Here is a 20,530-nt window from a genome sequence, read left to right on the forward strand (position 1 = left end):
TGGTCTTTATTAGTTATGACTTCCTGTGGGTTGTTTTATCATTTCCCATGGTAAGTTATACCACTCAGGAGCTTTTTTTTTATCTTCTCATGAGTTTAAAGATGTAATTCATTTGGGACTGTTACGTGTTTTATTAAGATCAATTTTTTGCTGTGCTGTTCAGTAAAACATGTGGCTTTGCCATTGATCTACGAAACTACAGCTACAGTGGAACATAAACTGGTTGTTTATGAGTGATGCAGTGACTTTTGTGTTGAGCATTTATGTGAGCGAGCATATTGGCTGCATGTAGAAGCAGACTTGTTTATTGGTTGTATTTCAATGTTAATAGACCTTTACTGTTTATGGAGTATAGGCCTGTTTGGCTGCTGTCCAATGGTAATTCAATTTTGCTTTTCTGTAAGGGGAAAACACCACTTACGCAAGAAAAGTGTCTCTGGATGTCATGAAGTATCTCCCACAGTCCCTTTTATTTCTGCTCTTTATCGTGTTTGCTTGCTACATTTTGTCTTCTCCCTCTGCTGCCCTCCACACTCTTTATGCTGCTTAGTTGTATTTGCCCCAAGGTCTGTGTTATTATAGTGTGTATATTATAGAACTGTATTATAAGAGTCTTCTAAATTATGATTTTTGAGTAATAATGATGATTGGAATGATTGAATAACAGCACTATGTCTGTCTGTATATGTGTTGTCCTTTTCTCTTCCCACCTTCTCCAGCTGCTGGGTGAGCTGCTCCATGAAGGCCAGCCCATAAGTGTTGGCTTGTCACCCGAGTCTGGCCAAGGAGGTCAGTGGCTGGCGTCTGTCACACACCTTGTCAGAGAATCATCTGTCACCGACGTCACTGTGGTTCCTGTTGGAATCTCCTATGACTGCGTGCCAAAGACCAGCAAGCAGGTGGATGAGAACACTCACATGTTTCTATCGTATAATGAAAAATCTGAAACATTATTTATTCCATTCTTGACTAGTTACTGAAATAACACCTAAAATTGTGTCTGTCAGTCTCTGTTATGATAATGGTGGGCAGTGCATTAACTAAATTTCCATAAAATGCTGTCCACCTCCCCTGCCTGCTTTTCTTTGATTCACGTTAACTCTCACAGGTTGGATTCGGCTCTGTGCTGCTCTGGCTGTGCTCTTCACTTTGGAGGAAGTCGAGAGGAAGCGTGAGAATCCACTTTGCTCAGCCTTTTTCGCTGAAGGTGAACATCTACAGTAATCGAATGGATGCATCAATTATTTTCCCACATGTCTTAAGCTCTTAAAATAATGTAAATTTTATCATGTTCAGAATCACCATTTATGTAGGGGAATAGAGAAAAATATTGGCCGCTTTTCTTATCAATAGAGAAACCAAGGACGAGCCTTGATCAAACTAACGTTGACCAACTAAAACTAAAACTATTAACCACAAAGCATGAACAGCTCGCACAGTTAGTTATTAAACAAAATAGCTTTTAGCTGATGATCCCTAACCTGAACGATCCACGATCTCTGAAGTTGGGGTGTTAGCTAGTTAACCCTTTTATTAGTCAGTACCAACAATTAACACAGGCTAGCTTCAGCTGGATGTTCACATGAGTAGATCAATATGTTCCCATTTTGTTCAAATGCATTTTTGCATCCAGAAAATAATCTCGCGATCAATGTTTTTGCATGTTTTGCTGCGTAGGAGATGTGCACATTAGAAAGGTGGACAGTGGATAAATGGCGCCCCCTACAGGACGTGTTGCTGCCTGTTGTTCTCAAAAAAAGGTAATCAAACCCCTGCATCCCAAGTTCTTATTTTGTATATGAACAAACCACACTACTGTTTGATTTGTGTGTTATCAGGCATCTGTGAAATTGGAAAGTTATCCTCTTTTAAAGTTTCCCTAAACCCTGAATCTGGGTGCAAGTTCTGATGAGGGTTTGATCCTCTCAGACTCGGTTAAATTACCATCACCATCGCACAGTGACAAAAGATAGTAGATTGAAAATAACATCCTCACTCACTCCCGGCACAGTATCTGACAAGCAAAGAGGCCTGTCTTAATCGTTCTGAGAAGAGGATCCTGATAAACAGCTTGAGTAAAAGAGATGGGAGGTGATAAATGAAGAGACAGTCAGAGAGATGGAGATTGGATTGTAATCAAACTGCACTTGCATGTGTATCTCAGCATTATTTTGCTCCAGCTCTTAATATTGTGTGTACTCAGTGAGTCCTCTTTCTCTTTGTTCTTTGCTGCTTGAGGTTCAGCTTTGAAACTCTATCACTGGCCTTACAATACAATACCAAGAGCAAAATAATGAGATTATACTTATTTCCAGTGAGCACTGTCACCATCTGTCTTGGTTATTACAGCTACACTGCTGCTGCTTCTCTGTACACATGCACAGCAGAGATTCAGGGCAAAGAAAACAGCGACTAAAATGCTGACTCACTTTATAACTAAAACCCTTGAAACACATAAGAAAAATGAAGTTTTTGAGCCCTTTCCGGGTGCGTAAACTGAGATTTACTTAATTAGTTCCAGACCTTGCCTTCAAATTCAGGTTACTGTGAAACACATCTAGCCCAGGGTTTTTTTTAATCCCCTCCAACACACACACAGACGCACACAAACACATAGTCAATAAAATTTTACAACTGTGATCATTGTTAGATTAACACGATTCCTTGAGGCTTTAGTGGAACGTGCAGTATTGAAGAAGTGCGAGGATCCGCTTTACAGTGTGCAGCTCATCAGTTTGAGGAGGTCCGGATTTACGGTGCAGTTCGGGGTTATTCCATCATTCCCTCGAGATCCAGCTGTTTGGATGAGGATGTCAGCGGACGGCCATTTCTCTCCAGAGAAGTTGATTTGGGTTCACATCGAGGATCTTGCTGTCCTACTCAAGGACATCCAGAGATTGGTCCCTAAGCCACTTCTTTATCATCTTTACCGTTAGGATTGTTTGTTTGTTGGAAAGTGAACCTCGGAGGAGGTCCGGAGTCTCCACTTACCCTGACGCTGTTAATGAACAAAATTTGGGATTGATAGTGGGCATGCGGACAGTGTTTCCTTCAAATATGGCACTTTGAACTAAGATCAGAACCTTCTATCTCGGTTTCATCTGACCAGAGAAGGTTGTTGCCATCGTCTGAGAGTCCCTCAGATTACACCTGTGCTTCGTATTCACTCTGACATGCACTGTAAGACCTTCATTTACCACCTTAAAGAACAAGAGAAATAGGGGACAACAGAGCTAAAGTTCACGGCTCATAGCAAATGGTCTGAATACCTATGTTAGTGCAGTATTTATTCTTTTTCTGAGTTCTTAGAGTCTCTTTTTACTTTGTAATTCTCAGTTATTTGTTCTGGCAAAAGCTTTTAATTGCTTTTGTTTTAAATGACCCAAAAGTAGATAAGAGGAGCTGGTTGGGAGAAGCAGCTTGACGTTCAGCTCTGAAAGGTAGTTTGTACTCACATAGACAAATTACACAGCCCCTCTCCAACGCGGAGCTGAGCCATGTCGTTTATTCGCTCTGAGAGGTATCGTTGAGACAAAATGACCTCCGGGAAAAACAACCAGGCATCGACCAGCGACAGCACTACACAACTTTTGTTTCTGCTCCAGTGTGGAATAACAAATTAATCATCAACAGTGGAATAGTCAGAGCATTTCTCTATTGTTTTAATATCTGTGCACGTGGGATTAAGTTGATTACAACCACTCACCAATCTACTAGCTGGTCCCTCTTTTATTAATTTTTATGGGATCGTAAATGACTAATTGTGGTTGATTATAAACCAATATTTCAGAGAGTTTACTAAAATTAAAATCATGCTTTAAACAGACAAATATAAAAATGACTTGACATGAAATTATATTTTCACATGGTTTTAACATATTTAAATGTTATTAAAAGAAGTCAGATTGAAGGTGTTTCGTTGGGTAGAGAAACAGGAAATCTAATTTACCCTGACATCATTGTTTCATTTTGTTTTTCTCAAGGATTGATAGCGGGTTTGGGCGGAGGAGGATGTCATGGCTTCTGCCCTCTTCATATTATCCATCTGAACTCCAAGAACCCACTGAGCTGGAGAGAGACCGCCTCGTCGCAATCATCCTCCATCTTATTTTTTGTGTGTCTTATTGTGTAGATCCGCCGAAGCATAAATCTCGTTTGGTGATTCATTCTGAATGATTTTTCTGTGGATAAATTCATGTTATCCACTCTTCAGCCGCAACCTCCTGCACGGCTGTGATGTCAACCAGTCTGGTGTCCAGTCTTCTGCTCTACAGACACCGCAAGGCAAGTTTTAACCGTCCCCGCGTTTGCTTGGTTGCTCAGCAGTTACTCCCCTCAGTGCTAAACCCGCCTCTGCTCCCCATCAGGAGGCTCATAAACACAATGAGTTTTCATGCTTGTTTCTTGGAGTGCAACAGTCATTTTATGAGTCGTGCCCACCTGTCTAAAACCACCAGATCTCACTTGAGGACCAACTACCTTTCACGTCCGTGTGCTCCTCAGGGCGTGAGTGTTTCTGTCCTGTGCCGTGATGTGGTCTGGCTCACAGAGGAGGTTTTGTTCAGGAACAAAGACGTTGGTTTCGGAGGGAGCGTGACGCACGTTGTCCATTATGCCCTCTCTCTGCTCGCCCCTCACCTTCTCATCGCTGCAGCACCTACTTGGTTGGTTTTCTCTAAGAACATGAGAGCTCTACTATATTGCTCATAAAAAATCTCTTTATTCTGTGAAACCTCTACTCCACTTTCCTCCTTTTTTCTCTTTTGGTTCCTCTCCCCCAGGAAAGACCCTTTCATTGCTTGTCATCCATCCCTCGCTGCCACGCTGCACCTCAGCAACCAGGCTAACATCATTACCCACACCTTTATTTTGGAAGCTGTGGGTGGTGAGTGATTTTTCATGCATGGGCAGAGCGACTATATTGTGTGGGCGGCCTTGACTGTGGCTTTAAATGTTCGCCATCGAGTGTGAAGATCAGTTTGAATATTTAAATCACAGACAAGCAAACTTTCCACATTCCACATCTTAATTTTTGCAAGCTGTCTTCATTCAGTCTTTACTATGACAAACCAAGCTTATATTTTCCATTGTTTTGAATTAGGAATCTCTTTTATTTTATGCTCCATAGCTAAAGAGAGATCTAACAGAATATAAAGAATGACCTCTAAGAGTGTGCTGTGTTCCTGGGAACATGACGTTGCCAGGCTGCCACTGGGGTACCGAGTGTGTTGGGTACAAATATGTGAAGTGAAATGAGGACTTGAATGCACCACAGCCCCATTTCATTTTGCAGCTAATTACATTTAACACAGAGTTTAAGAAAAAGGTCAGGCGACTATTGCTAACACCCAACATACTTGTTTTTCCCAAATTCATGCATTGTATGTTTGGCTTTTACTCATATATACAATCATGACTGCTTATTAAAAATGTTTGTAGAATCAGTTGATCTGTTACCATAGTTATAAAAACAGCCTATGAATTGGAACCCCAGATCCCAGGCTGAAGTCCATTTACTTCCACAAATGCTTCAAACATGGGTTGTGGAATTGGTCGTTTTTAAAAATAGGCCTAAAAGTACCAAGAATTGAAAGAAATTCTGGTGAGGTTTGAGCTTTTCCCCTCTTTCTCTGTGTGTCTCTGTTTATTATTAGCATGTGCGGTGTCAGCCATGCTGTGCGAGGTGGTTGCTAGTGGCGTCAGCAGCAGCGTGAAGAGCGGCGGTGTTGATGGGGAGAAGGTGAAAGGTGACATGGACTTTGATGTGGTGCTTTGTCAGTCGGAGCTGATAGAGAGAGCTCTGCAGCTCTGCCATCTCCTGCCTCCAGGCTTCTTGCCAGTAGGTTTGAATTCCTATCACAGCAGCCACACACAACCTTGTGTCTCACTCAGTGGATGCTTAATAGAGCCGAACGGCCCTTCATCCTGCTCTGCTGCCCGTATCTTTGGAAGAAAGAGGGTTCAGATCTTTGTACTTCATCTGTCCATGTCTGTGTAAGGGCACCTAGAGTACGTCCTCCGACTGACTTTTAAGCTCCCAAAATCTCATCCAGCCTCTCTTTGTCTACCTTTTGTTTCAACAGCTCCTCCTTCTTGTCTCTGTAGCTGAAAGCTATGGGTTTTACCCCTTACTCCTGCTGCCAAGTTCTTATTCTCCTCCTCAGATTCTTCACTACAACATGCTTTCTGGCTGCTGTCGGCAGTCTTCTTAGAAATGTGATGGGCTGACAGTGTTTGTTTGTCTGACCAGTGAATATCTCCACCCCTCTGTCTCTCTCTTCAGCCCTGTCAGTCATCTCAAAGTTTCGCTTTGGATGCTGTTGAGAGTTTGGTCCGCTGTGGAATCCTTGTTATGGAGGAAGTAGGAAAAATTTATATTTATTTCTCTACGTTACTGCATAATTTAATGTTGTTCACTGTTCAACGTCTTTTCCATTTGTATTTCAGCTGAAACACTCAAAACAGTAGAACATTCCGAATTCAACATTATAAAATAAATCAGAAGGGAAAGAAGGCAAGCAAATAATGCACATAAAAAGCTTCAACACTTTAAACCAACCAGGAGGTGTAAAACCACAGCTAAAATAAGTCAAACTTCCTAAAGTCGGGCGGTGCTCTGCAGTAATCCCATGTTTGAAAGACAGATTTAAAAGAAATCACTGACTGAGCTGCCCTCATTGCCAATGGCAGATTGTTCCAGAGCCTCGGGCTTCTGACTACAAATGTGTTCTGTTTAGTTTTCAGTCAGGCCTCAGAACCTGACAGAAGACCTCAGCTCAAGAATCTCAAAGTACATCCCAACGACATTGTGCTCAGAGGTCTGACATGTAGCAAGGTGCAGACCAAGGACTGTAAAAATATTCACAAGTATTTTAAAATGGGTTTAAAAAGGCTGGAATGTGCACAATAAGAGTTTAGCTCTTAGTTCACCTGAAAACTTTTTGAATTTTGCACAGTCTGTAGTAATAATATTCCCTTCTCTTTGATCATGGCAGCAATTGGAGCAAAATAGTTGATTATAATCACAACAAACTTGTGAGAAAAGGGCAAATTCAGTCTGAGTCCCCCGCAGAAAACAGGTTAAATAAGTTCTCAATTTATTGAACTTTCTTAACAGGCAAGTTGAATAAGAGACAGCCACCATAAACATTTTCTGCCAGATGAAGCAGACAATATGAGCTTCGTCCTGAAGATACACCCATGGGGATGAGTTAGCTTCAGAGTCTAAATTAGATTTTCAAAAGAAGGCCGTTTGTTTTGCAAAGAAACACAAGTTGAAATATTGTTTCCTGTTTAGATCGCTAGGAGTGTTCCCATTTGTGACACCTGGAATAAGGACGGGATGCTGAAGTGGAGCACCAGTGATGACCCTTATCAGAGTGACACTGACTGTGACGAGCAGGAGCAGCATTCCTACAAGGTACACAGCAAATCTCTGCTGTCTTGTCCTCAACAGACGTTCATCGATGTTAACGCAGGCCCCATAGGCACAAGGTCTTCCAAATCCGTAGCTAAACGCTTCCCCGTAATGATCCGTGCAGACCACCAAAACGCTGTAGTACGCGTGGCCGGCCAGTAGGTGGCGGCAACGTCCTCGGAGCTTTATTTAGGCACGTGATCACAGCAGGGAACATTTGCAGAACGATGACCATTATAATGGCAAGAAGCAAAGTTTTGCAGTTGACCATGAACTTACTCTGAGGAGCAACCGAAACTTAAAGTAGCAGAGAACGTAGATTAGGAGTGATTGTTGCTACGGTTCTTCTTCTACTCTGCGGCGTTCTTCTATGCCTACATATAATCTACCAATACTGGCGCAAGCTCACTTCCCGTCAGCTGTAGTACGATCCATTTTCCAAACGGAATAAAAGTTTTGCACTTTCATCTGAAAACTAAGCCTTTCACCCTAAAGTGCTAAGGGGTGGATCACATAGGATCACTGAGCCACGTGTAGCTCATAAGAGGGTGTTACAGTATTCCACTACGCCAGCTTAAGGAGCAACAATTGAACAGTTATATCTCTCATTACTGTTCTTTAAACTGTATGCAGGCTGCAAAATAGGAACAGTCCCGCCATGAATAGCAGTTTTAGACCAAGCCTGGATGTTACGCAAGAGCAAAATAAGCTTTATGTTGGTTGACCTTCCAAAGAAGCATCCAGGGTGACAGCCCACAAGGCATTTTCAAAAATATCAAAAACATCACATGAGAAGCACTTTGAAATGGCTAAATCTCCATTACAAAAGCAGTTACGAGGTTGAGCAGCATAACCTGAATGCTAATTGACTCGTATGTGACAAATGAAGGACTTGTTCCTCTCATGACTGATGTATTTCATTATTATTTATTTTGCTTCCTGCAGAAGAATTGTGTTTCCTTTTTAAATCACGGTGGCCAAAGGTTTCAGTCAGGATCCGAGCTCTCCTGCGTGCTAATGCCAGGACTCCTAACTATTCATTGGATGATGTCATGTGGGTTTTGAGCACATTAACGTGTTATTTTGTGACTTTGATACTGTACATGATGAACAACAAAATGTGTCTTATGTAACTGCACCTTTTGAAACAAAATCATTTCCCCCCACAAATGTTGCATGATTAATATTTTAGTTCGGCGATGTGTAATATTAGAACAGTGTCTGGAAACTTTATTTCCTCCTGGACATAGAAAACTCTTTTGATAGAAGTGGTATTTTGCCCCATATATCCTCGATGTTAATTGGACAGAACCCGTCTCCTCCTGGAGCAGAATTCCATGCAGCGGAGAGCAAAGCGCTGGCAAACCCCAGCAGCCCATAAATTAAAATCCCTGGACTAGCACCAACATTTAATTGTTTTCCTTCTTGGCAGATTGTCCATCCGCCAGTTTTATTAAGATCCAAGCAGTAGTTTTAGCGTAGTCTTCTGAATTCTAGCTGCTGCTGGACTCTTCCACCACGCTGGTTCATTTCTGCTGTTTCCTCCACGCTGGTTTTCTCCACTGCTTTCAAATTCTGTATGTTGAGGCTTGAACATGCTCACAGTAATTAAGTTAGCCCGTCAGTGAGCACTCATTAGACGCTGGAATGTCCCCGTTCACGGCGTCCAGCGGCACGAGGACGAAGCTTGGACGGCCTGAAAAGGGGCCGATCGACCTCTTCGGTTGCTCAGATTGTCCTTTCATCCCTGACCTTCTGTCCTCGGTGCTCCCGCCCTTGTGCCATTTCCGATCACTTTGTTCTGCCTCCGCTTCCCCAGATAAGTCAGCCAAGCCGATGTCCGGAGATGCTCTTCTTCCTCTGCAACATGCTCGCTGCTCATCTGAGGGCGCTGTGCTGGACCACTGCTGGGCTGGAGCTTTCACACACACCTCTTCCGAGTACGTGCACCACATGTGAACGCCGGTGCTTCGGTCACACCGTGAGGCGTTCACTGTCAGGACTTTCTGCCGCTGCAGCGACTGCTTCCAGTGCACGTTTTGGTCACATTTTCTCTCCCTACACTGCAGGAGCAGAGTTTGTCGCTCAGGTACTCTCCCACCTGTGTGACACGGCAAATAAAAAGCAACAGCACTACGGTGAGCTCAACATGGCATCTCCTCAAACTGTCTCTCCCTCACACACACACACACACACACACACACATTTCTTTGTGTCATCAGAATCTCGTCACTTTACTCACTGATTCAGTCTTTCTTCGAGACAAACAGACCAGCACCTTCTATTTAATAGAAAACAGCCTTTGAATTAAAATGACCCCCTTTGCTAATGTATTGGCGGAAAGTTTCATCAGCCATGCTGGTTAGGGCTCTTCTGCTAAAACAAACCTTTCTTCCAGCTGTACAGTTTGTTCCTTTGATATATGTTTGACTTTGTGCAATATGTCCCAGAGAGCTGCTCCGAGGAGGCGGCACATAGTGCTGTAAGAACTCTGATAGACCTGGGGGTGAGTGGCAGCTTTTATGTGAGTGTGTGAGTGTTTGTAAATCTGTCAGCGTCCGGAATACTGAAGCTGGAACCAATCCCACCCCCATAAATATTAGATTATATTCATAGAAATAACTGATTTTTATGGAAATAAGTGGCAGGATGCGAGGGTCAAAAGTAATATAGTTTTAAAATGAGATTAGTTTAAGGACTTGCTCTAATTATAATAAAATAAAAGTTTTATTTGTAATTTTGAGCGACTTATTTAAAGTCACCGATCTGGGGAGAATATCCATGCTAACGTCTATGTTTGATTCCAAAACTGTCACATAAAAGCAGATGTTGGGACGTCTGAGGAGGAGGAGCGATGTGATGAATGGAAATCAAGATTAAACCGTTAAATTCCCAGAAATCTCCCCAGAAAATGTTAAATAACCTGTCAGACAAGTGCTGAACAAGTAGAAATGGGGGGCCTGTTCCAGCAGTCAGAACTGTGACGGATCACAGAGCCCAGATGGGGATCGATCATTTGTCCCGTTCCCTGCTGCCGATCACAACCGCGCCGGGATCAGAACCGGACCTGATCCTTCTGGAAGAATAACAGAACAGCGCGATGTAGTACAGACGGAGCTAAAGGTCAGAATCCGCACCCAGAACCAACGACGCCCCCCGCCTGTCGTCATAAAGGCTCGTAAGCCTTAATAGATGCTCAGAGGGGCATCAGCAGAACCATCCGTCCGTGCCCGGTGGATCCAGGCGTGCACCAGTGTGGCCAACACCAGTGGTTGGTCCATGCATAAAACATTAAAGAGCCTTTCTGCATAAAATCAAGTCCTGACAGCGGCCTTGAAACGTGAGCCTGGTTTTTGAAACGGATGTGGATCCCTTCTGCTTCGTCAGGCCTTTTTAAGGGCACGATGCAGCCACAATATTGGAGCTGCAGTTGTTTTCACAGCAGTTTTGGTGCCGGATTGGGGATTCTGGAGGTGACCCGAAGAGAAAAGCACTCGTAAAGAGGTGATGAGGCCGGATAGAGCCGTACAGTGATGGATCATCAGGCTGCAGAAGTTCCCAAGTGGTTTTTCTTTGTGCCAGAGCGGAGATAACCTCTCTTTTATCTCATTGGCAAAGACCTGCAGGGAACTTTAAGAAGCAGCTTGTTTATCGAATATTGGAGAAAATACGCTTTGATGCTGTTTTTTAAAATATGTATGTACGGAAATAAACATCCTGCTCCGGGTTTACAAGTCTTTCAGCAGAAGGCAGCCTCCTGGGTGTCCTCTCAACATCAGCAGTTGGAAACAGTTGCTAGTTCTAATCCCTGATGCCAGGCTGCCTTGAATGTTAAGATTTTCGGCTCGAATCCTGGGAAACTTCAGCGTAGCCATCGCCACCGCCATAAAGAAGAAACGACAACGGGGGGGCTCCTTTGTTTTTAGCTTTTATGTCTATACTCCCTCTTTTATATGTCCTGGAGCAGCAAACTCCCACCTGAAAGATAAATGTTTAGAGCCGTAATTACTGAATGCAACGCGTTGTTGCATGGACGTCTCCTCACAGGGCTGTTTCTGTTACCTTTAGGTCCTATTGGAGGAGGCTAGGGAAGGAGATGGTGCCATGCTGGAGGTCAGTCCTCTGTTCCATCAGTCTGAAAACAGGCTGAAACTGACCCGCTTCATCTCACAGTACCTTTACAATTAAAGCCTGAGGCTTTTTTTCCGGTCTTGCCTCTAACGCTGTCAGAAACTTGTGTTACGTATTCAAATGGCTGAAATGCATTTATGTTAATAGCAGCACATTTTGTATTTTTAGTGCTGAAACTCGTTTTTCAGGCATTTATAAAAGTGTACTTTGTGTTTTTGAGTTAGAGCCATAAATGTTTGTAAAGGGAATGTTGAGCTCAGCTCAGTTTTTTTTCCTAGTTAACTGCGATCAAGGAACTTTGCTGCCACCCAGTGGCGGGATCCGTGTACTGTTGTATTTTCTCACTCCTAACTGGATGTTCATTTAAAGCTCCCAGATCAGAGCAGGTTTGGAGTTCAAAAGTGAGTTTAGTTCTTTGAAATGTTATATTCTTTGTGGGTTTTGTCTATGTTTTTCTTCAATCCACAGCTCAGAGAAGCTGCTCCAGGCCATTCAAGCTGGAATAAAAGTCATTGTGCGCATGAAAAATGTCTGGAGATCAGAATACTTGACAAGCAATGTGAGGCCAAAAACACATTTAATCATGTAACTGTTATTTATTTATTTAGTGCCGACGTCCTCCCAGGGATTATTAGTATTCAGACAGATTTTCAGGTCAGGGATTAAACGACTTTGTTGATTATGGAGCCCAGGTGCTCTATCTGGCACTCCACCACGTCTCCTTTCTGAAAGAAAGAACAAAAAAGCCTTTTTGTGTTCTCTATAAGGGCTGTTCAGAGGCTTTATAGATTACTCTGAGATTAATACTTGTGAAATTACCTTAAGATAGACGGGAGGTTTCCTGAAGACGCCGACACCCGGAGGAGTGCCCGTTAGGAAAACATCACCGGGAGTCAGCGTGACAAACCTGACGGGCCCAAACACAACAGAGGCCAGAGTTCAGGGACAGAGTAGCCTGTCCTGCAGAGCCTCCCTAATGGCTGTGCATAACTGCTCATTTCTCCCCCGTTCATGGAACCTATGCATTTTATGCTCATTTAAAGTCAGGTTGGAGCTTGAGGCAGCAGTTTTGATTGTGCATAGGTCTGACATTGTCAACATGAAGTCAGATGAGAGATGGAGACGCCTTCCAGCCATTAATCCCAAACCTAATGCCCCCGCCTGTCACAGCGCTGCAGGGCCTCCGATGAAGCATGTCATTCCAGCCATTTGCTGGCACAATTTGAAAAATGCCACCAGACACCGATTTGCATATTCCCTTCAGTGGAAACTGGCGGTGTCACCTAAAGTTCCCCGGGGATACGAAAAGTTTGATTTATATCACGATCGTCTGAATGAGGGTGAAACCAAACCCCAGAGAACCTACTTGGAGACCCAGGAAACCAGCGCTTCCGTCTTGAAGATCATCTGATGGGTGTTGCTGCTCTGGACCGACTCTCCATTAACGAGGCAGCGGAGAGCCAGATTGTGAGGATCTGGGGGTGAAATGATCCCTGTCACTGTCTACTTGTCTAGTGCTCCAGGACCCCCACCGCCACCTTGATCATTCATCATAATTCACTTGGATCATATTCAGAGGCTTAAATTAACGACAGCTCATACACCAGAGATGCAGATTCATGAACAGCGCCGCGGTCTCTCACCTTTGATCGCGTCGGTGGTCACCAACGGCGGGGCCGAGAGGACAGAAGCTGTCGAAGGTTTTTCCCAGCAGCCACTGCTTCCCGTTGCGCTTCATCTGCCAGTCGCGGGCGCGCTGACGTCGTTGGCGACCGTGAAACCGGCGACGTAGGAGAGGGCGTCTTCCTCCTGAAGGGCGAGAATGGAAAGACTGCAGCACTCCCCCCTCACAAGAGCGGGTCAGAGGTCGCGCGGCGATGCCGACCTTGATGTGTTTTCCTCTTCGTCCGATCACAAACGCCAACTCCACCTCCCAGTCCACCTCCTTCAATGAGAGGAAGCAGCGAGCACATCGGTATCCCGGCAACACACCACACGGCAGTTGGTCGGGAGGTGTGTGACAACTATGTGGTGCAGTATATGTGAAAATTTACATTTCTGCCAACGTGAAGAGATACAACTGGGAAATATTGACTATTTGCACAATGTGGCAGTAAAAGAAAAGTTAAGCAAATTGTTTCAAATAAAATCACCTGCAAATGTGCGCATGCATGTCTGGTGCACCTATTGAGCGTAAATCAAGCTTCACATTTTTACATTCAGTCATATTAATGCTATTTTAACCACAAATTTGGGTCATTTAAAGTCAAATGTTAATTAAATTTCCACGCTTTAATGGCTTGGAGATTTTCTCTGGCCCTCTGGGTTTTTGGATAAGTTTTACAAAGCGTTAAAGTTCAAACCAAAGGCGTTGTTTTGCCTTTTCACCACTGGGTGGCGCTCCAGCCCCGATACCGCCGATTTGCATCAGCTGCTGGATCAATCCCGGAAAACAAATTTTAAGTGATTTTAGGCCCGGATTTTAAAGGGTCCCGCCCACAAAGCCCCCCATCGAGCCGCTCTTGGCCTCACCTCGCTCTCTGAGGGCAGGATAATGTCATCGTACGGGCCTGTGATGGCACTGGGGAATTTGCTGAAGATAATTGGCTCTTTGGGAATTGGGGCATTCTGCTCCAAGCAGTGATCCCGGTAGTTCATCCCCACACACACCACCTTCTCTGGGGCCAAAACAGGAGCCAGCAGCTGGATGTGTGATCGCTCCAACACAAACTGCCCAGACGACAAGGCCCTAAGGAAGCACGAACCCATGTGAGGAGACGCTGCGTATCCACTGAGAATAAACCTTCATTCCAGATACCTCTCTGCACACTCCAGACCCTGGTCTCCCAGCTCCAGTAGCTCTTTCATTGTTGATGGCATGGAGGGGTCAAAGGCCTTCAGGTCCACCACGCCGAGCCCCTCACCTTGCTCCACTCCCACTCTGATGCCCCCGCCGTCACCGAGACGATGAAACTGTACCAGACGCATCGCCGCACTGCTCACAAATCGCCACAGCAGCTTCCTCGGTTTCTTATGATTAAATAAACTCCTGACGATGCCGCAACAGTGAGGACGAAGGAGCATCGGGCAATGACAAAGGCTGGAAGGTTCAACAGTACAAAAAAATGACAGAAGCACAAAGTACACAATTTGTTGAGTAGGGCGGAACTAACTGGATCCACAGTCCACACGCCAGCAAGTGTGAACCCAAAGCTCGCTTATTCAAAGCCTAAATACTGTTTTGGTAGATATGCTAATGTAAAATGCACATTTCTATTAGCATTCAATATTTCATTTAGATATAGTTTCATGGTATTGTGGTGTAATCTATAGTGAGGTTGAGGGAGCTTCATTTGGAGCCTCCTGAGCTCTGCTTCTCCAGGATAGACATTCGGAGGCATCACTTAGGGGGGGGGCTCTCTGAGGTGAGCAGTGGCATAAATTTAGGATTAAAATAACTACATTCTGTTTGTGTAGCGTTTGTGAAAGAGGTATATTAAGGGAAGAGAAGCTGCATACGTGTGTGTCACAGGTGTCCTATATTATATCCCATAAGCACGCATGCGTTTATACAAAATCCTAAATTCATTTTTAGTGTCGTTGTGAAGATTTGGCCAAGACTGAGTAGGTCAGAAAAGAGGAAGGAAAAGTCAAGAAGAGCAGAGTGACCTCTGGACCACATCCCCCACACTTTAAAAAGGTTGCATCTCCCCTGCGTATACGTGTACAGATATATCTATAGCTACAGACAGAGATTGCATCATCGCGGGAGCCAGAGAACACTGTTATCAGACGTTATCGACTGACCCAAAAGTTGAAGCGGCGTTGGACCGCGCACCCAAACACGCATGGAAACAGTAAAACACAGCTGCTAACTTCTGCCTACCTGCTGCTCGACCTGTATATTTGCAGTGTCAGTGTTTTTCTAAGGCATTTAAAGACGATCTCCACACGGTAACAAGCACTGAACAACCAGCACAAATGTCACTTAACTTGTGGGTTAATATTTACCTCTTACTCTGCACCGAAAACGCAAATAATACTACTTCCGGTTTGTAGCTCACAGTTTCATTAGGTCAGTCGAGATAATTCAACTAAGTGAAAGATTTTTATGCATAAACTAGTCATTTTTATTACAATTATTACGTCAGTGATTAAACTCGATTGCCTTTATAGATATATTTATTAAATTTGATTTTTTCTATTCCTCCAAGAAACTACAATTCCCTCCTGTATCTTAAAAGATGCGTTCCCGTACAATAGGAATGTTATGAATCCATTTAGCGTTTCGTCCTTTGAAATCATTATATCATTATATTTAACACATATTGACGTATGATGAAAATGTGCTAATCAATCTAGAGGACAAAACTGATATTTTTCTGTTTTTGTGGCAAAGACCCTCGTCAAACGTGGCAAAATATAACGTTTAAAACAGAATGGCGATAATTACGATCACGACAAAGACGCGAATGCAGCACGAGTGGCACTTGGATGTCATGTGATCAGCCGAGGCGGAGGAAAGGTTTGCAGTTGGCTGCTGTTGTCTGTCTCTTTCTTCGAAGAGACGCCGGTGGAACAAGTCCACGATGTGCACCAGGTGAGACCAAACGGCTGCTTAAACACGAATTCTTTCATGCCGAATTTATTTGGTTGATTGCTGGTCTCATTTTATGACACACTTTTTGGCGGAGTTTTATTGTGACGTGTATTCGAAATTGCTAGTGTCAACTGGACTATTTAAATGTGTGATTATTATGCACACGGCTCTTTGTTTTATTATAGGAAAACATGGTTTGAATTGGTGAGTGGGGGAGAAATGATCTCTTGATGTAGCAGTTCAGGTCTGATTTCTTGTGGAGTCAGTTTCCTCCTAATTCCCACAAAATATTTTGTTTCTCTTTCACTTAATACTTCGTACTGCCTGTCTATTATTAGTTCGTTTCCGTGTCGTGTAATCTTATTTTCTGCTGCTACAGTGGACATTGCTCTGCAGAAATGCTTACTAGCACGATTTTTTATTCATTTTGTAGTGAGACAAGAAACTGACCCTTCACACTCCGTCAACACCTTGAATTAGCATAGATCTCAAAGGTCTTAGAGGTTAATGTACAATCAGGAACCATCTCTGTTCAAACCGATGTGTCTTCCTGGCTAGAAATGCCACTATTTGACATTCCTGGAGAAAATACACATTCCCTTTTTGTATTTCTGTGTCCAGCGTCCAGCCTACTGAGTGGACCACTGACTTCAAGAACCAAAAGTAAGCACGCAGAGAGATTGTTTTGCATTCTGGTCATTTGTATGGTTAGTGAGAGGATGGTGTTACTTTTCTTTTCAGTTTTGATGGCATTGTGTTGGTGACCCAGAGCCATGACACACTGCCAGCTGAGCTGGAGAGTCTGAAAGCGCCCCTGCAGGACTACAGCTCTGTAAGTCATTTCCCTGTAAAATACACAAACATGTACATTTTTTCTATACCTTCAACCATCTTCGTCATGGCTCTGTCTCAGAATTGCACAGGAAGAGACCTGATCTCCTGATAGACTTGGTTCTGTCTCTTTCTAGGTGGACAGCGGGCTGGGAGAGGATGTGGTGGTCTTGAAGGTCCCAGGTCTCCCTGGAAACCGCCTGGTCTTTGCCTCCACTGGCCCTCTAAACCGTGACTATGACGATATCAGACGTTTTAGTGACGCGGCAATCAACGGCATCAAAAGGTCTGCAATGGCAGGCCCATTTTCTATTGTCCATTCTACCTTTTAGAGCTTCACATTTACGGTTCAAGTCGTGTTTCTTTCATTTTTTGACTTCCAGGGCCCTGAAAGCTGGAATGCAGCGGCCACTGTTGGTCTGCCCCCCACACAAGGACTATAAAAACAGCAGTCTGGTGGCTGCACTCGGGGCTCTCCAAGCACTCTACATGGTAAAAAAAAAAAATCAAAGTTATTCAGCTGTCTGGATTGTATTTGAATTTGGATTAGCCAGTAATAATGTCCTCATACTCTTGTTTTTTTTCTTCTTCCACAAAAGCCCCTGGAGATTAGAGAGGCCCATATAAAATCCAGTGAATACAAGGTGTGTGTTTTGGGGCTGTGGGCAGCACAGGAGAAAGAGGGGAAAAGCCTTGTGAAGCTGGCTGATGCTCTGGAGAGTGGAAGGTGGGTGGGATGACCGGTGCCCTGCTTAGGACGCCCGATCTTGTCTCGCCTCAGCCTCTGTGCTTTGTCCCGTCTGCAGACTCGCGTGTCGTGACATTGGAGGCTCAGACCCGGAGCGAATGGCTGCTCCGCGTGTGGCTGAATATGTGGAGGAACTCTTTAAGAACAGCCCTGTGAAGGTAGCACGAAGTATTCTAATGTGTGCAAACAAAAAAAAAAAAAAGTCAGTTACTTCCTCAAATGCTTGAATAATTAGTTAATTTTTAGGTAGATATCGTGAGTGACCTGAAGGTTCTGGAGAAGGAATATCCATGCCTGGCTGCCGTCAACCGTTGTGCCAACGGTAGGACGTTGTTTGGACCCCTGATTATAACTCTCTTCACACGTTCTGCACTTCCTGGTGCGATTAATTCTTCCTCCTGCAGCTGTGCCACGTCATCAGGCCAGAGTTATCAAACTGCAGTACTGCGGAGATGGACCCATCCAGAAGACACTCATGCTGGTGGGAAAGGTGAGAAGGGTTCGAGATCTTCTGCCGAGCGCGGATCTGAGCGTGTCCGGATCTCACCGCTCGTGTCGCTCTGGTTTCCTGCAGGGCATCACCTACGACACCGGCGGGGCCGACATCAAGGCCGGAGGCTGCATGGCCGGCATGCACAGGGACAAGTGTGGCGCTGCGGCCGTTGCTGGCTTCTTCCAGGTAATTCCTAAAATAAAGGAGAAGCGAGGTCACATGTTACAAGGCGACTGCTGTGAGGGCATAAGACGCATCGTGGAAGCTCACTATCTTTCTTGCTAGGTTTTAGCCAAGCTGAAGCCTAAACATCTGAAGGTCGTGGGATCGATGGCCATGGTGAGGAACAGTGTCGGTGCAGGTCAGCGGGATCTTCTTTTCACCACGTTTTCATTCACATTTTCATATTTTCCTGACGTCGGTGTGTGTGCGGGTGTTTTTTCTCAGACTGTTACGTGGCCGACGAGCTGGTGGTGTCTCGCGCGGGTCGCAGAGTAAGAGTTGGAAACACCGACGCTGAGGGACGGATGGTGATGGTTGACCTGCTCTGTGAGATGAAAGAGAAGGTTTGTAATAATCCCAGGCCTTCAGTACTTCGGTCATACTCTCCATAATTTGCCTCCCTCACTTATCTATGTGCGTGTGTGTGTGTGTGTGTGTGCAGGCATTGAGTGTGACTGCTCCTGAGCTCTTTACCATTGCTACTCTGACTGGTCATGCTATCAGAGCAATGGGCCCCCACTACTCCGTGAGTACCATAGAAACGCAACGCTTTCAATGATTTGGGGATTTTTTCACGCGCAAAGATTAAGCAAAGCATCTATCTCTTTTTTTCCTAAATCACTCCTTTATAGATCATTATGGATAACGGACCGGCCCATCGCAACCAAAATGCTGCTGACTGGCAAAAAGGTGAAGGGAAAAAAGGAAGTGCAAAAAAAGAACCATCTGCAACAGCTGTTAGCTGCAGCCTGCTTCCCTTCAAATAACTTTAATGTATTTTTACAAGGAATGTTTTTACATTCAAAAAAATTTGAGACATATTTTCAATCAATTTTTTTACAGTAAATGTTTAAATTCAGTTCACGGTCAGTGGTTCTCGATTGTTACTCCTCTCATTCAATAGCATTGTTGTTGTGTGTTTCCGTGTGTGTGTGTGTGTGTGTGTGTGTGTGTGTGTGTGACCATCCTGAGTGCAGCTGGTGAGGTGTTGGGAGATGTTTTTGAGGTGTCCAGAATCAGACGAGAGGACTACGAGTTCCACAAGGGCAAGTCTGAGTATGAGGACATTTTGCAGTGCAACAACCTGCCGTCCTCGGCTACACCCCGAGGACATCAGACCCCTGCAGCTTTCCTCATCATGGCCTCAGGACTTGACAAGGTGGGAACACGTTATCAAAATAACTTATGTAAATTAACTTGGTCCTTTCTGTACTTAAATTCCTTTTTGTATTTTTTCACAAACTCCAATGCAGCACGGCGTGGACTCTACGGCACCACTGCCATATTCCCACATTGACATCGCTGGGTCCAGTGGTCCTTTTCCCGGTGTCCCAACAGGAGCCCCGGTCATCACCATGGCAACTAAATACATCATGTCTGGGGAGGTCTAAATGAATCGCTCAGATATAAACATCCTAGTGTCAGCGGTCGGTGGCAACTAATTTCGGTTACCTGCTACTAACAAATCAGCTTTTTTCCCCCTTCATATTTCCAGTTACGTTAGACATGATTCATTTTCACAAACATATTGTCAATCATAAGGTTTTACATCATTTGGTCCACCACACCCTGTCTTCTGCTTTAGTGGCCTGAATACGTATGATACTCAGGGGTTAAATGGGAAATTTTAAAAATCTTTGTTGAAATGTACGTGTAACAGAATGGGAATGACTTGCTGATATGGTTCAGTGTATGTCTTAAACTACGAGCTCCTCGGTGACAAATAAAGGAAACTACATTTGCAAAAGGACTGACTTTTTATCTAATTAGAATAGCTGAATAAAAAAAATAAGCAGTTGTGTTCCGCCTGCCACAATCGGTGCACCTATAAACAATCAAATGTTGTTTCCAGATTTAAAATCTGCTCTTCAGTTATGAACAAGCGTTACCCAGAGGGCCTTGCGTTGCGCATAAGATGTTTTCATAAAGAACATAAATGATAATTACACTCGACGTTTTGTATATGCCTCCAAAATGTGTTTAATATTTGTGATTATTCACACAAATCCATTACCGAATAATGCAACAGTTATATTGCTCTCTTTGCTAAATAATTTTTAAATATGGCCGTGACGCAGTTATCTTTTA

The 20,530-nt window shown here is 44.1% G+C and overlaps 3 protein-coding genes across 4 annotated transcripts in view; 2 read left to right on the top strand and 1 right to left on the bottom strand.

Annotated features, from left to right (window-relative positions):
• gpat2 (glycerol-3-phosphate acyltransferase 2, mitochondrial) overlaps nucleotides 1-12,076 on the top strand; it is a 32,208-nt gene extending 20,132 nt beyond the window's left edge. The window contains exons 11-24 of one of the 2 annotated variants that reach the window (XM_057033723.1): nucleotides 720-899; nucleotides 1,109-1,207; nucleotides 1,678-1,760; nucleotides 3,984-4,114; nucleotides 4,214-4,284; nucleotides 4,504-4,664; nucleotides 4,782-4,885; nucleotides 5,655-5,839; nucleotides 6,284-6,361; nucleotides 7,298-7,420; nucleotides 9,237-9,357; nucleotides 9,487-9,555; nucleotides 9,868-9,923; nucleotides 11,486-12,076. In XM_057033723.1, the coding sequence (XP_056889703.1) occupies nucleotides 720-899; nucleotides 1,109-1,207; nucleotides 1,678-1,760; nucleotides 3,984-4,114; nucleotides 4,214-4,284; nucleotides 4,504-4,664; nucleotides 4,782-4,885; nucleotides 5,655-5,839; nucleotides 6,284-6,361; nucleotides 7,298-7,420; nucleotides 9,237-9,357; nucleotides 9,487-9,555; nucleotides 9,868-9,923; nucleotides 11,486-11,605 (1,581 nt within the window). In that variant the 3' untranslated portion in view covers nucleotides 11,606-12,076. The remainder of the gene's footprint in view (nucleotides 1-719; nucleotides 900-1,108; nucleotides 1,208-1,677; nucleotides 1,761-3,983; nucleotides 4,115-4,213; nucleotides 4,285-4,503; nucleotides 4,665-4,781; nucleotides 4,886-5,654; nucleotides 5,840-6,283; nucleotides 6,362-7,297; nucleotides 7,421-9,236; nucleotides 9,358-9,486; nucleotides 9,556-9,867; nucleotides 9,924-11,485) is intronic. The other variant, XM_057033724.1, reaches the window with a different exon arrangement.
• Nucleotides 12,077-12,124: 48 nt separating this feature from the next.
• fahd2a (fumarylacetoacetate hydrolase domain containing 2A) lies at nucleotides 12,125-15,559 on the bottom strand. Its single transcript, XM_057033729.1, is given in 10 exon segments — nucleotides 12,125-12,273; nucleotides 12,368-12,455; nucleotides 12,915-13,023; nucleotides 13,192-13,216; nucleotides 13,218-13,301; nucleotides 13,304-13,357; nucleotides 13,434-13,493; nucleotides 14,081-14,297; nucleotides 14,367-14,648; nucleotides 15,435-15,559. Coding segments are annotated over 9 exon segments (966 nt in total). The 5' UTR covers nucleotides 14,633-14,648; nucleotides 15,435-15,559; the 3' UTR covers nucleotides 12,125-12,210.
• Nucleotides 15,560-16,030: 471 nt separating this feature from the next.
• On the top strand, nucleotides 16,031-20,189 carry zgc:152830 (uncharacterized protein LOC767682 homolog). The gene is made up of 16 exons (XM_057033727.1): nucleotides 16,031-16,148; nucleotides 16,770-16,811; nucleotides 16,890-16,980; nucleotides 17,117-17,265; nucleotides 17,363-17,471; nucleotides 17,579-17,706; nucleotides 17,786-17,885; nucleotides 17,974-18,049; nucleotides 18,132-18,217; nucleotides 18,302-18,406; nucleotides 18,506-18,581; nucleotides 18,668-18,786; nucleotides 18,885-18,968; nucleotides 19,075-19,132; nucleotides 19,420-19,601; nucleotides 19,696-20,189. Exons 1-16 carry the CDS (start codon nucleotides 16,138-16,140, stop codon nucleotides 19,831-19,833), a joined length of 1,554 nt encoding a protein of 517 aa, XP_056889707.1. The 5' UTR covers nucleotides 16,031-16,137; the 3' UTR covers nucleotides 19,834-20,189.
• The last annotated feature ends 341 nt before the right edge of the window (nucleotides 20,190-20,530 follow it).

This window comes from Takifugu flavidus, chromosome 5 (genome assembly GCF_003711565.1).
Source record: "Takifugu flavidus isolate HTHZ2018 chromosome 5, ASM371156v2, whole genome shotgun sequence".
Lineage (NCBI taxonomy): Eukaryota > Metazoa > Chordata > Actinopteri > Tetraodontiformes > Tetraodontidae > Takifugu > Takifugu flavidus.